Source organism: Nicotiana tomentosiformis, chromosome 11 (genome assembly GCF_000390325.3).
Source record: "Nicotiana tomentosiformis chromosome 11, ASM39032v3, whole genome shotgun sequence".
Classification (NCBI taxonomy): Eukaryota; Viridiplantae; Streptophyta; class Magnoliopsida; order Solanales; family Solanaceae; genus Nicotiana; species Nicotiana tomentosiformis.
The window spans coordinates 117,641,535-117,655,875 of NC_090822.1; the positions used below are offsets into that span (position 1 = coordinate 117,641,535).

At 36.2% G+C, this 14,341-nt stretch overlaps 1 protein-coding gene across 1 annotated transcript; it reads right to left on the minus strand.

Moving 5' to 3' along the window:
* Positions 1-1,079: 1,079 nt before the first annotated feature.
* Positions 1,080-6,893, minus strand: LOC104108582 (1-acyl-sn-glycerol-3-phosphate acyltransferase PLS1). The gene is made up of 11 exons (XM_009617654.4): positions 6,600-6,893; positions 5,778-5,900; positions 5,016-5,055; positions 4,831-4,904; positions 3,851-3,910; positions 3,335-3,412; positions 3,088-3,246; positions 2,755-2,880; positions 2,176-2,268; positions 1,705-1,791; positions 1,080-1,615 (listed from the first exon to the last, which is right to left on the minus strand). Exons 1-11 carry the CDS (start codon positions 6,675-6,677, stop codon positions 1,400-1,402), a joined length of 1,134 nt encoding a protein of 377 aa, XP_009615949.1. The 5' UTR covers positions 6,678-6,893; the 3' UTR covers positions 1,080-1,399.
* Positions 6,894-14,341: the final 7,448 nt, after the last annotated feature.

Sequence of the window (14,341 nt, forward strand, 5' to 3'; positions counted from 1 at the left end):
AATTATGGATATATTTTAAATAGCGGGTTTAAAAGTGGCTAATGGTGCACTCCGCCCCCCTTTCATGGCTCCTCATGCATGAACACTTGCACAGTTCTAGCTATATGTGTAGAATTATTAAAACACATTTAAAAATTAAAATAGGATTAATCATAAAGAAAAGAAGAATTTTTTTTTTACAATCTCCTTCCTGCTAAAGCAACACATAACAGTGGTATCACAACTTCAGCTAATATTTTTCGAGTTTTTGGCTAATATTGTCCATTATCTTTGAGGATAGGTCTATTTTGGTCCCTCAAATATAGCCCTGAGCATATTTAGTTCCTTAACTATGTTAAAGTGGAGCGCCTTTAGTCTCACTGACACAATGTGTTCAAAAACTAACGATGTTACCCAACTCTGATTCATGAAGCAAATCTTCTGCTATGAAGCAAAACGTTTCCTCTCCTTTTATTGGATAACACAAATTATCAGTTTAAATTTTAGAAGACATTATCTAAAAATGAGGAATTAAAGTGATAATTTGCGTTATCCAATAAAAAGAGAGGAAATGTTTTGATTCAGAGCAGAAGATTTGCTTCATGAATCAGAGTTGGGTAACACCGTTAGTTTTTGAACATATTGTGTCAGTGAGACTAAAGGTGCTCCACTTTAGCATACTTAAGGGACTAAATATGCTCAGGGTTATATTTGAGGGACCAAAATAGACCTACCCTCAAAGATAAGGTACAATATTGGTCAAAAACTCATATTTTTCTGTCCCATAATTTTTTTTTTTTTTGATAAAATAAGCGAAATTTTATGTATGGCATCCAGAAGATGCAAGGTGTACAAAAGAGAGTACTTAAAAAAAACAGTCACCTATGAACAAAAAGGAGCTAAGCAAGAGCTAAACAATAATAACAACAACCTAGTATAATAACACTAGTGGGGTATGGGGAGGTTAGTGTGTACGCAGACCTTACCCCTACCCTAGGGTAGAGAGGCTGTTTCCGATGGACCATCGGCTTCCTCCCTCCAAGAACTCCCCACCTTACTCTTGGGGTGACTCGAAATCAAAATACTTCGTATGACAGTCATTAGAAACTAAATTTTTCTGTAACATAAATTATACAACTGCAGAAACTTTTCAAATACATGGAACACAAATTAAGATACATTTGGATATTTTATAAACTACTAATCTAAACATATTGCTGATATTTTCATAAGAGCCAAATCATGAATAACACATCAAAAGAAGAAAAAATGAGAAAGTTAGAGCCACCAAAGAATCAATTGAATCTTGATCTTCAAACATTTCTTGTAAAAACCAGCCCTCCTTAGTCTCTCCTCTAATTTGGATGTTCAAATTACCCCTATATAAACCAGTTGAACCATCTTAAATTGCAACGTATCGTCATGCTGGAAGTAGGTTTTCCTCCAATGTATTTGGAGAAGGTACTTTAGGAGCAATAGATTTTTCTGACTTGGAAAAGACAATGAGAATCTGCATCAAAACTAGGACCAAAACCAAGAAAACTGCACAGAATACAACTCCTCCCCAAGAGAATGGACACCACTCGAAAAACTTTATAGCGCTGAAGAAAAGGAAACATGACCAACAGATAACAACCTGCATATCAACAACATAATGTAATTGTTGTTAGACAGAAGAACAGAATGGAAGCGACAAGCTGTGGCTTAAATTAGCTCTTTCCTCACCAATAAGGACTTTTTTGGTCTTCCAATATCTTGACATTCTTGATCACCAAATGTACCCGTAACTAGATGTCGGTCCAACAAAGTATCCTATCGTCAGTGAAAAAAAGCATCAATGGGTATATAATAATTAACATGAGTAAGTGAAAGCTAAGAAGGGGGCCTTGGTAAAGTTATTGCCATCTGACCAGGAGGTCACGGGTTCGAGTCGTGGAAATAGCCTCTTGCAGAAATGCAGGGTAAGGCTGCGTACAATAGACCCTTGTGGTCCGGTCCTTCCCCGAAAACCGCGCATAGCGAGAGTTTAGTGCACCGGGCTGCCCTTTTCTAAGCGAAAGCTAAGTACTTTTTGACTAATTTACATGCCATACAAGTTCCATAGATTAGCTTGACATTGTTTTCTGTAGAAAGTTTATCTTGTTTGTAATCAGATTCTACAATCAATAAACTAGGTGGCATTGTATCGCATTCTACCTTTACAACAAAAACATCTTTGCACCATTGTGCAATGCCACTTTCATCTTCTGGTAATTCATGCATCAAACGACGTTCAACACGCACATGGACCTACAAAGAAACAAATGTCAAAATCGTCATGAGCAGGAACTCAGTCATATGTCCACAAACTGCAATGTATAGAAAATTTGTTATTGTCAGAAACAACAGCATAACTGCAGCCTCAGTTTTATTCAAGCACCACTTGCCTCAAGTGCGAACAAGAAACATTGAGCATGAAAAGAGGGAATGTTATCCAGATCTTAAGGAGTGAAGAGAGACACAGCAAGGTAGGTGGACAATATAAATGATATCCTAATCAATCTAGGCCCAAAAATTACTGATGAGAGGAGCAATTCCAAACTAATTAGTAAATTTTAAACACGACTTGGACAGCTGCCAAATGTGCAGATTGATGCACAAAATGTGCATCTTTGCAGTCTCAAGCATATACTGGAGAAATCTTATTTCTCAATAGAGTATACTATACTATACAGTATCGTGTATACTAAAGATATCAGTTTCGGAAAGTAAACAAGTATGTAGGTATTAGCTTACCACAGAAGAACAGCCTCTAAGCATTCTTAGCAATGTCGGTCGAGGCTTATCTTTAGGAATTGCAAGTGTTATATTATAAATTGCTGGAACAAAGGAACGCAAATGGCTTACTGCTGCAACAAAACCCTGAAGAAGAGAATGCGAGCAGATGAATATCGATGGAAAACTTTCTCTTGATCATATATATATAAAAAAGATGCCATAGTTAACTAGGCTACATGTAAACAATGTTGTCAGTGTTACGACTCATTCCTCTGAAGTTTCAATCTAGGATGAAAGAATGTTAATGTCACCACATTCAAATCAGAAAGATGTTACAAAAGATTATGTCACCTTGGTTCGAGGAATCAAAACATTCCTTGGGATAGGTAATCCTGCAGAAGTAGCATATTCTTGGGCTGCTAAAAGCTTTGTGTGCGTAAAGCGAGTTCCTTCTACAAAAACAGCCAACCAAAAAGGTTGGTGGAAATCATTTAGCTGTTGGAAGCCTGACTGCAGTGGAAGACCGAAAGAAGAAATAAATGCAACAAACAAAAGTAGAAGATTACAATACGAACTGATAAAGGTTTGATAATAGTACCTTCAAGGTGTTTTCATCCTTGGCCCAGCTTCTCTCGAGACTGATATAACCAGAAAACCACATTGACCATCCCAAAACCTGAAAAGTAAATATTTCCTTTACCATTATATTGAGCTTATGAAGATGGATAAAACGCATTCTTCTGCCAACTAGCAGCATTTTTCCCCTACTGCTATAGCACAACGATGAGTTGACTGTATATCAACTCACGAGGTCATTTTACTAGAGATCTGTTAAAATTTTGCCCCAAATATGTCTCTTTGATATCATAACACTTACAACTAAAAATTTGACTGCTATACTTACTGAAATTAAATGTTCGAAAAATGACAAAAAATGGTCTAATATTTCTGTGTCTTTGTAAAGCAATATCTGATGTTGCACTCTTTAACCGAACACTATAAACTTTAAAATTAAAAAAATATAACTTGCATTCAGTTGCAAAATCCAACTTAACAACAACTAGCACCAGGGAACATAACGTAGTGAATAATTCTGAAGGTGTCAGAAGCTTACGGGAAGATATGATAAAGATTTCTTTGCCAAAGCAATTGTGCTACCGAGGCAACCTACTCTCTGTAAATAACCATAAAAGGAAAATATCAAAAAAGCATATCCTTCTGCAATTCTGCTTCAAGAGGGAATAAGAATAGGTTGTCTTCCCGAAAGAGCACATGAGAATAAAATCAAGAGATTATAGTGCTACAATCGTACCGATGCTTAGATCGAAAACCCAGTCTCCCAATCTATAAAATAATCATTTACAAATATATCCATCACAGTTCTCCATCTTTACTATTTTGTTTTATTAATTTTTCAACTTTTTATTCTATAGGAACGCTATTCTAAAAGATGAATGAATTGTTCTTGAGCAATGACAACAGCATGAGTAATCATCCCACCACATTGTCCAAGAAGCAAGCAAACCAGAAGAATGATATGCTATGATACGATGTTTCCTAATAAGCAATCCTTGCCATATTATCATTTATCTCACATATGTTTCTTTTCCTTCAATGGAAATTCTCAAAATTAAAGAGAAAAGAAAAAAGAACCATTTATGCTTATCAATAGAAAATGGAATATCTTTATCTTTAAAACGCTTCTGAGTTATGTCTCTGTTAACGTGTATATGCTTAAGCAAAGATCATCATTTTATAAATGCTTAAGCAAAGATCATCATTTTATAACATTCTTTTTTATAAGTTGAAATCATTTCATTAATTCCCCAAGATGTATCCCAACATTTTTTAAGCAAATTATCAGAATGATACCTAAAGAAACCTCTTCCATCAATCTACTATGCCGCCAACCTGGCCGGCTGGCCCTTCTTGAGTTCTTACTCAAATAACTATGGGGATGATTCAAAGTTTTCTAAGGCAAAGAGAGAAAATGACATGTCAAGGTTTTCTTAAATTAAGAAACGGATGCCTCTAGAAAGAGAGAATTTCGATGCTTCAAGAAAGAAATTTTTTTAAGTTGAAGTAGACAAGCACCTGAGCTATAACCCATCCGACAAGCCAGTCAATGTCACTTCTATGGTTGGAGATTACTAGTGCATGTTCTTTTCCTGAAATCGGTTATTATCAAAGAATCAATAAAGGTTACACATGAAAAAAGAAGATACGGACAACCTTATCTCGCAAAAGAATTCAGGTAACAAAACTGACAGTTTTCTTACCCATCAAGCCATAAGTTTCTTGATCTGTGTATAGCTCAACCTAGCAGGAACCACAAAATACTACATAGTTAGTCTTAAAACACAATAGAAATCAATATGATGGAATGTTTCCAATGCAACCTTTTTCTCGCCTAATCAAGAAATTCTTCTAGAAAACAAAATACTTTTACATGCATAAATAAAAGGAGACAACAATCTCCGTATCACTTTATCACCTATCTCGTTGTTGTCCCAATTGTTATTTCTGCATCTTTTTCTTTTTTCTTTGGGCCGCGGGTTTATCGGAAATAGTCTCTCTACCTTCACAAGGTAGAGGTAAGGTATGCGTACGCTCTACCCTCCCCAAACCCTACTATGTAAGATTATACTGAGTTTGTTGTTGTTGTAAATAAAAGGAGACAACACCTGCTGCAAAATGGGATGAACTTCTCCTTTTCTTCCTACTACAGACCAGCATATAGTCCTTTTTATCTAATGGAAAAGATTGTATCATATTTTTCTTGAGCTCTTAAAGAAAGCAATAGTGAATGCTCAAAATCGATACCTATGGATATGTTACTTCAAATGTGGAATCTAAGTTATCACATTTATCTAGAAGCACATTTAAGTTATCACCAGGAGCATTGTGATTCTCAATTCCAGTAACTTATTTGGAAAAAAAGAAAAGCAGTAACTCAAATTATGAAATCTAGCACAAAATGCAAACAGTAAGAAATGCATATAAGTAAACAATCATATTTAGTACTAATAGTCTTCAAACACCTTAACATTTGCCCACCAGTCGAAAAGCCATATGAGTTCCAACCATAACAATTCTGTAACTTCTTTATTGATCCTTCTGTACATGTTTTTCGAACAGGGTCGAACTAGAATGAAGAGAAGTGCCTGAAAATAAAAACAAGTTGAAGATTGTAATGGATGAAAGATGTATCGTCACCAAATTACATTAACATGCTATAGCGCCCGATATCAAGGATTCTCTTCATAAGTATACGCCTATATTTTTAGTTAATTACATTTGTTGGTTCACTGATTTTCTGGAAACTACATAAATAGCATAGCAAACTGCAAAGCCACTTTGCAAACTTAAATCAATTTAAATAAAACTCTAAGAAACAGGTTGTCAAATAACCAAAGAAAAAGTTATAATTATATATACAGATAGTAACTAATATTTTTGACAAAAAATGAGCAACTAATCATAACATTGAACAATGATAACCATAAGGTCTCAAATTCAAATCTCAGCGTGAACAAAAAATCATCACTAGGTTATTCTTCCCATATGCCTAAGCCTTGGTGGGTAGAGTTATCATGTACCAGTGCTGGTGGGAGGTCGCAGGTACGCGGTGGAATAGTTGAGGTACACGCAAGTTGCCTCGCACACCACCGTCATAAAAAGATTCATTGAACAATGTGGACATGAAAGGGACAATTCTTTAAAGAAATAAATCAAGAATGTTGAAGCCATAACATGCATAAAACAGCCCAAAACTGCATAAAACAACGTGGGATCTAATCCAAAAACTAATTACATTCCAAAAAAAAAAATTGTTACAATAATAAGGATAAAATGGGTAATACCTGAATGAAGTTGATAATGAGGCCGGATAAAAGGAAGAGAAGACCAATAGGAAGAATAATGGCGGCTGCGATTGCCATTTCTGAGATATTAACCACATCAATTAAAGAATATTGGATATAGAGATTCAAGAAATGGGAGAGAAGTTGGGGGTGGTGGAACAGAAATGTGTACAGTTGGCAATCTGACCGTTTGTACGAATGAATGATTAGTTAAATGGGATTAATTCCCAACTGAATATGATTAAAACTGCGACTGGCGCACGTTGCACTGCTAGCTTTTAAGAATTTAAAACTTTAATATATACACTCCTTAACAGGGGCGGCTAAAACGTGAAGCAACTTCCTCCAAATTTGAGGGGCCCCATTTTTAGAAATAGTAGGCTTATATGATTTTTTGTATGGAAATTTAAATTACTACTTAGAAGAAAATATTGAGTACTATTTGTAATAAATGCGTAATATATAAAGAAATAATTTGATGTAAATATTGATAATAAAACCACAAAGTCTCTTGAAAAATCTTTTAGAGTTGATTAGGTATTATACATAGTAGATCAAGCCATTTTTTCACTTCAATATAGATTTGAATAATTTGAAGCGTATGAAAGTATTTTTGATTTTCTATTTTGTGGTTAAAAATTGAGTCAAGTTGAAGATAATACTCCAGTTGATATATATTCAATCAGATAAAAAAACTTAATTCTTTTTCAAATACTTATATTGCTTATAGAAGAATGTTCATAGTTCATGTAAAAGTTGCCCCACCGATAGAATTTTTTTCAAAACTAAAATTAATAAAATCTTGGCCAAGAACAAGATAAACAATGTCTCAAGAAAGATTAAAAAGATTAGCTATATTATCGTTTGGTAGAGAATTATTAGAAGAAATCGATTATAAAAAATTATTAATAATTTTGCATCTAAAAAAACTAGAAAAATAGATTTCAAATAAAAATTAAAAGTTTTTGTTTAAGTGTAAGGCCTCCAAATAAACTTTGGCTTCAGGCCACAAATATTGTTAAGCCGCCCCTGCACTCTTAGCCAGTACTTTGTTTTAACAACAATATCATGAACTTGGCTCCATTTATTCAATAAGCATTTAAAGGTAAAAATAGCACGGGCTAGCCAGTTTTCGGACTGGTCATTCAAAAATAGCCAGTGTTTGCCAAGTCATTGAAAAATAATCACTATTTTACTGCAACAGAGACCGATCCAGCATAATATACTGGATTTCGGTGCACTTGTGTATGAACTTCCAGCATATTATGCTGTAACTCCAACACGTGAAAAGTTCCAGCATAATATACTGGAGATTTGAGCACCTGTGTATGAACTTCCAGTATATTATACTGGACCGGTATACTTTGCTGGAACGCCAGTTGTCACGACCCCAAATTCCCTCTTTAGGAGGTCGTGATGGCACCTAGTCTCTAAGACTAGGTAAGTCTATCAATGCGGAATAATAATAGATATCTGAAATAAATAAACTACAATTCAAATAATTACAACTCCCAAAATTCGGTAGAAATAAGTCACAAGCTTCTAAAAATTTATCTTCAATGTCTCTATATATATCAAGGTCTAAAGAAAATAAGGAAGCAACATGATAATGATAGAAGGGGATTCCGGAGTCTGCGAACGCTGGCAGATATACCTCGAAGTCTCCGTACACCGATAACTCATTGATGTCTGGGCTGGTAAGATGTACCTGGATCTGCACAAAAAGATGTGCAGAAGTGTAATATGAGTACACCACAGCGGTACCAGTAAGTGCCAAGCCTAACCTCGGTAGAGTAGTGACGAGGTCAGGTCAGGCCCTACTGGAAAAATAAATAATGGCATGGTAAAATATTTAACAATATAATAAGATAAAATGACAATGGAAATGAGTCAAGTAGTATGTCATCATTTAATTACACCAAATAATGTCAATTAATACTTCGCGGAAACAAAATAGAATTCTTTTCAACTTTAAGAAAAATCACAATAATAATCAAAGGCAACTCTTCCATAAATCAATATCAACAAGGATACTCCCGAGGTACCGCCTCGTAGTCCCGAATCATAAATAAATTCACAATATCTCATTTTCTTATATCACTACGGGAGTCTTCACAATTTATTTAAAGAAAACATATTTCTCAAAATAGCATCCCGCGTTTTTAGCCACTCTTATCACACCGCATGACTTCTAGTAGTTTTTCCCTACTAGCCACGCATATCAAGCCATCTTTATCTCACCGCATACGTTTACCACCGCATGCGTATCAATATCACAATATATCACAATTTGTACCTCAAGTGCCCAATATTTCTATTTGCCAAAACAAATCAACAACAATATTTTTCCATAATAAAGAGCTCACGACTCATGCCAAAATAATCCAACAATAATATTTTTCCACAATAAATAGCGCACAGCTCCATCACAATGAGCACGAAAAATCTCACAAAATATTTGAGAATAAATAACTCAACAAAATAATATTTTAAAATTTTAATACGTTGCTTCAATACCAAATTTAAAATGTCAAATAATTCATATTAATAATATTTAATTTAAAGAAAATCACCCTTCAAATAATGCACATAATAAAAGAAACCAAGTTTCAACTAAATAGGTAAAACAATTAGCAGAAAAAGGTCATACAAATTTAAAGTATAAATATTTAAATCAATGATGAAGAATATAACAAGGTAAAATTATTTAATTAATATGCAACAGCGATCTGCACAATTTAAAGATATAATCTTTCACATTTAGCCCGTGTACACACTCGTCACCTCGTGTACACGACTTTCAACACATTTCAATCTATCACTTCAATACCAATCCCAGGGAAAATTTCCCCCACACAAGGTTAGACAAGTCACTTACCTCGACTTGCTCCAATTTAACCAAGTAGTATGCCTTTTCCTCGATTTTCCGACTCTGATCGACTCGAATCTAGTCATAATTAATTCGATACAGTCAACAAAAATTATAGAATCAATTCCATAAGAAAATATTATATTTTTCAATAAAATTTCGAAATTAACTCAAAAATTACCCATTGGGCCCACGTCTCGGAATTATGTGAAAGTTACGAAATATGAACGCCCATTCAACCACGAGTCTAACCATACCTAAATGACTAAATTCCGATAACAATTCGACCCTCAAATCTATCCAAGAGGGTTTTCAAATCTTTCCAACTTAAATCACCAATTAATTATTAAAAACAGTGATGGATTCAAGTAATCTAACCAAGATTGAGTTAACAACATTTACCCCGATGTTTTATCTGAAAATCTCCCAAAAATAGCCTCAATCCGAGCTCCAAATCATTAAAAATGGAGAATGGAACGAAGTCCCATTTTCAGAACTTAAACATTCTGCCCAGTGATTTCTTCTACGTGATCGCGGACCAACTCACACGATCGCGAAGCACAAGTTTTTATTGCCCCAAACCGCGATCGCGAAGCACAGTCTCTGCAAGCCTACGCGATCGCGAGCCTTCTCACGCGATCGCGAAGCATTAAGCGCGTGGCCCAGCTTCTGCCTCGTTTCTTATTCGCGAACGCGGTCTTAGCCACGCGTCCGCATAGCACAGCTTGTCAAACCTACGCGATCGCGGACTCGCCCACGCAATCGCATAGCATAAAATTTCAGCTTCCCAATTAACCCTACGCGATCGCATACCTTCTCACGCGATCGCTTAGAAGGAAACCAGAACCTGTAGAAACCAGAACTTCATCTATCAAGCCAAGTCCAAAAATGATCCGTTAAGCATCTGAAACTCACCCGAGCCTCTCGGGACCTCAGCCAAATATACCAACAAATCCTAATACATCATACGAACTTAGTCGAGTCCTCAAATCACATCCAACAACAATTAAAACACGAATCACACATAGATTCAAGCCTAATGAACTTTTAAACTTTCAATTTCTACAAACGACGCCGGAACATATCAAATGAAGTCCGATTGACCTCAAATTTTGCACGCAAGTCATAAATGACAGAACGGAGTTATAAAAATTTTTGGAACTGGATTCCGACCCCGATATCAAAAAGTCAACTCCCCGGTCAAACTTCCAAACTTAAATTCCTATTTTAGCCATTTTAAGCCTAATTTTACTACGGACTTCCAAATAAAATTCCGAATACGCTCCTAAGTCCAAAATCACCACACGGAGATGTTGGAATCATCAAAATTCTATTCCGGGGTCATTTTCTCAAAATATTGACCGAAGTCAAACTTAGCATTTTAAGGCAAACTTAAGGAACCAAGTGTTCCGATTTCAACCCGAACACTTCCAAATCCCGAACCAACCATCCTTGCAAGTCATAATTTATAAAGGCACATACGAAAATTTTTATTTAGGGGAACATGATTTTAAAAGTCAAAATAACTGGTTGGGTCATTACACCAGTATATTGTGCTGGAGTTCTAGTATACTTATACTGGAACTCCATTATATTATACTGGAGTTCCAGTATACTTATGTTGGAACTCCACTATAATATGTTGGAGTTCCAGTATACTTATGCTGGAACTCCAGTATAATAGACTGGAGTATTTTCCGGATTTTGAACAGTATTTTCGTTCAGATTTATCTTTACATGAAAAGTGGTTAAATTTTAATTACTTTTGAAAGTGTGGCTATTTTTGAATGACCACTTGTAAATCTAGCTATTTTTGAATATCTTCCCATTTAAATTTTAATTTACGCTCTAGACTTGACAAGATAATACTTAAAACCCTCTAAACGTGTCATTTTTAAATAAAAACTTTTTTTGTACTTTTTAAAAATCAATTTTTTGTTGGACCAAACGTGTGAGAAATTTGGTCAAAACACTACTTTATTTTTGCTAAATTATTTTGTTTGGCTAAAAATAATGAAGTTTTGTCTAAGTTGTTTTCCAGTTTGGCTCGAAAAAGAGAAGGAAATATAAGTTGATCTAAATATTTTATTGTATTTACAAAAGAAATAAAAATAAAAACACCGTTGGAATTCTATAATTTTGGTTAGAACCTTTTTATTTGGCTAAAATAATGGAGTTTCGAGCATATCTTTTTACAAATTTGCGCAATAAATTAGAAATAAACAGTTTGAACAAATAATTACTGCATCTAAAGATTAAATTACAATAAATATAGAACTAGGGCAAGAAAATCGGAATATAATACTGAAACAAATAAATTATTATATATCATAATATAACTATGCGACAAGTAACAATTTAAAAGGTGTTTACCCGAAAAACGGATAGAGTTGAATTTATACGTAGTTCTAAAGATACGTGGTACAACTTAGCACAAATCGAAAAGTAAGTAGAAATATACTGGTTTTTGACTGTATGAAGAATGAAATACCAACCAAATTGAAATAGAAAGCTATTTTATGAACAAGCAAGATGAATCAATGTATAAAAGCTCACAAGAGGATAATCTCACTATAAATATCAGTATGTTTTTCTCTGTGAATATCAATAATATGAGAGTGTATCAATGCCTTGATGTTCCCTCCCCTATAGAAATAATAATTATCCCTCTTATAGTGGAGGGATCCTACTTTAGATATAATTAAAAATACATAGTGGGGATCCCATAATAGATTAGCTTTTTCCCTAATTTTCACCGAGATTCTCTCCCTTAGTGCGGCTGTAACGGCTCTTGTCTCTTGGTTCGATCTTGATCAGACTTGGTATTGGTCGATTTCTAGGTTTAGAACTCGATATTGGCTCGAGCTCGATATTGGCTCGGGGTCCGGTATTGACTTTGGCTCGGTATTGGTCTGTCTCTGGCTTTTAAGCTCGATAACACCGCCTCACATCATAGTTCGATTTGGAATCGAGCTCGGTACTTAATCCCGAAACTTGAACTTGCTAACCTGGCTTCGGATCTCATACCCGATATTATGAAGATGACCTTCGATCCATTATGTTCCAATCTTGACTAATCATATGAAGGTCAAAATCGGTTTAGACCGTATACAGATAGTCCCCTCATTTCTCGGTAAGAATGTGGCGAGAAACGACATGATTTTCAAGCGGTATGACTCGATATACACTGACGTTTGCATCGATCTCGACCATGACGTACGTGGTAGATATCCCGTCAGTTTAATAACCAAGTCATTAAATGCATGTCAGACGATGGTTGGTCATTGCTGACATTGAACCGTCATTGCCAACCCTATAAATAGTTCCTCTTTTTTATCATTTTTTACTTTTACATCTTCAATTTCATAATCTTCTAAGTTCTTTCTTGCGTCTTCTGAGTTATTCATCTGTAAATATGTGATTTTTACTGCAAAATCTCTCTCTAAAACACCAAACCTTCATCATCTCCTTCTATTTTCTATCTTTAAACCCAAATGGCGAAAACGTCAAAAACTGTTCCCCAAAAAGAAAGTGTTTCTTCTTCGCGTCCTGCCAGCGACAAAACACTGGTGGAGACACGGCCGGAGGATTGCGTTCCCGGGGGTGTGTTCTTACTTCCGATTTTAAGATCGATAAAGCCCCGTCGGTTTCCGGTCGAAGTGAACCAGTATCGAGGTATATGTGCTCGATAACTGAGAGACACCTTAAACGGTTAAGGAAAGATTGTGACTGGGAGAACAAAGAAGTGATAATCTTGGCTCCCGAAGAAGATATTACTACCCATGTGAAAGAATTTTTAAGTGTGTACACTTACCCTTTCACGTTGGGCCCCCTCGACCCTGTTGTCATCGATTTTTGCCACCAATACCAAGCAACTCTAGGCCAAATCCACCCTTCTTTTTGGTGGATCGTTATTCTGATCCGCTTCTTGGTGAACAAAGTCAAGGGGATGCCTTTCACCCTCGACCATCTCATTATATTTTACAGCCACCGCCTCTATCGAGGTGGGTTAATAAAACTCCAGCGTCGGGCTACCAAAGTGATGTTCTCGAGCATAGACGAGGACAAGGACCGGGGTTGGATGGGCAGGTTCGTTCGAGTGAAGACTTCAGACCTAATCCCGGCTGAAAAGATGCCATTTACCGAGGAATGGAACATGAAGCGTAAGTATAATTTTACTGTTAGCTCATATTGTTTTGCTCCTTCGTTTCTTTCTCACTGATACCCTTTTTGTGATGCAATGGTTGCTTGGATGCCCGCTGTAGTTCCTAACCTTAAGAGCTGGGTATGGGACCTGGATTTGACCTCTACATATGCCGAGCGCTCGTGGCGCGATTTATCAAAGGGCCGATGGGAGGCCCAAAATCATGGTAATCATTTTCCCCATGTTTTTGATGATTCGAACAAAATGTTTTTCTTATACTTAACCAATTCTTTTGTGTGTAGGACTGGGCAAAGATGCGGTTATGAGGCCCCCGTCTGGCGAGGAAAAGATTTTGGCCCTGGTTCCAAAACCGGCGAAGGACGACAAAAGAAAAAGGGCATCTTCCTTCGAGGATCCAACACTTAAGACAAAGACGGCTCGTAAGCCAAAGAAGAACATCATCCCTTTAACTGAAGAATCAGTACGGCGTCTAAGGAATGAAGATGAAGAGGAAGAAGAAAATGATGGGTCCATACTGGTCGCCCGAGTGAAGAAAACCATTGATGCCCCAAAGGCAGCGGGGTTGATGGCGTTTGATGAGGCCCCATCTCGAGCTGAGGGGATTTCGGAGAAGAACTCGGGCAAAGTCCCCGAGTTGTTGGAGATCGAGGATGTCTCCCACCGAAGTCAATAAACGATGGGTATATCTGAAGGGGCCGGCCCTGAAGA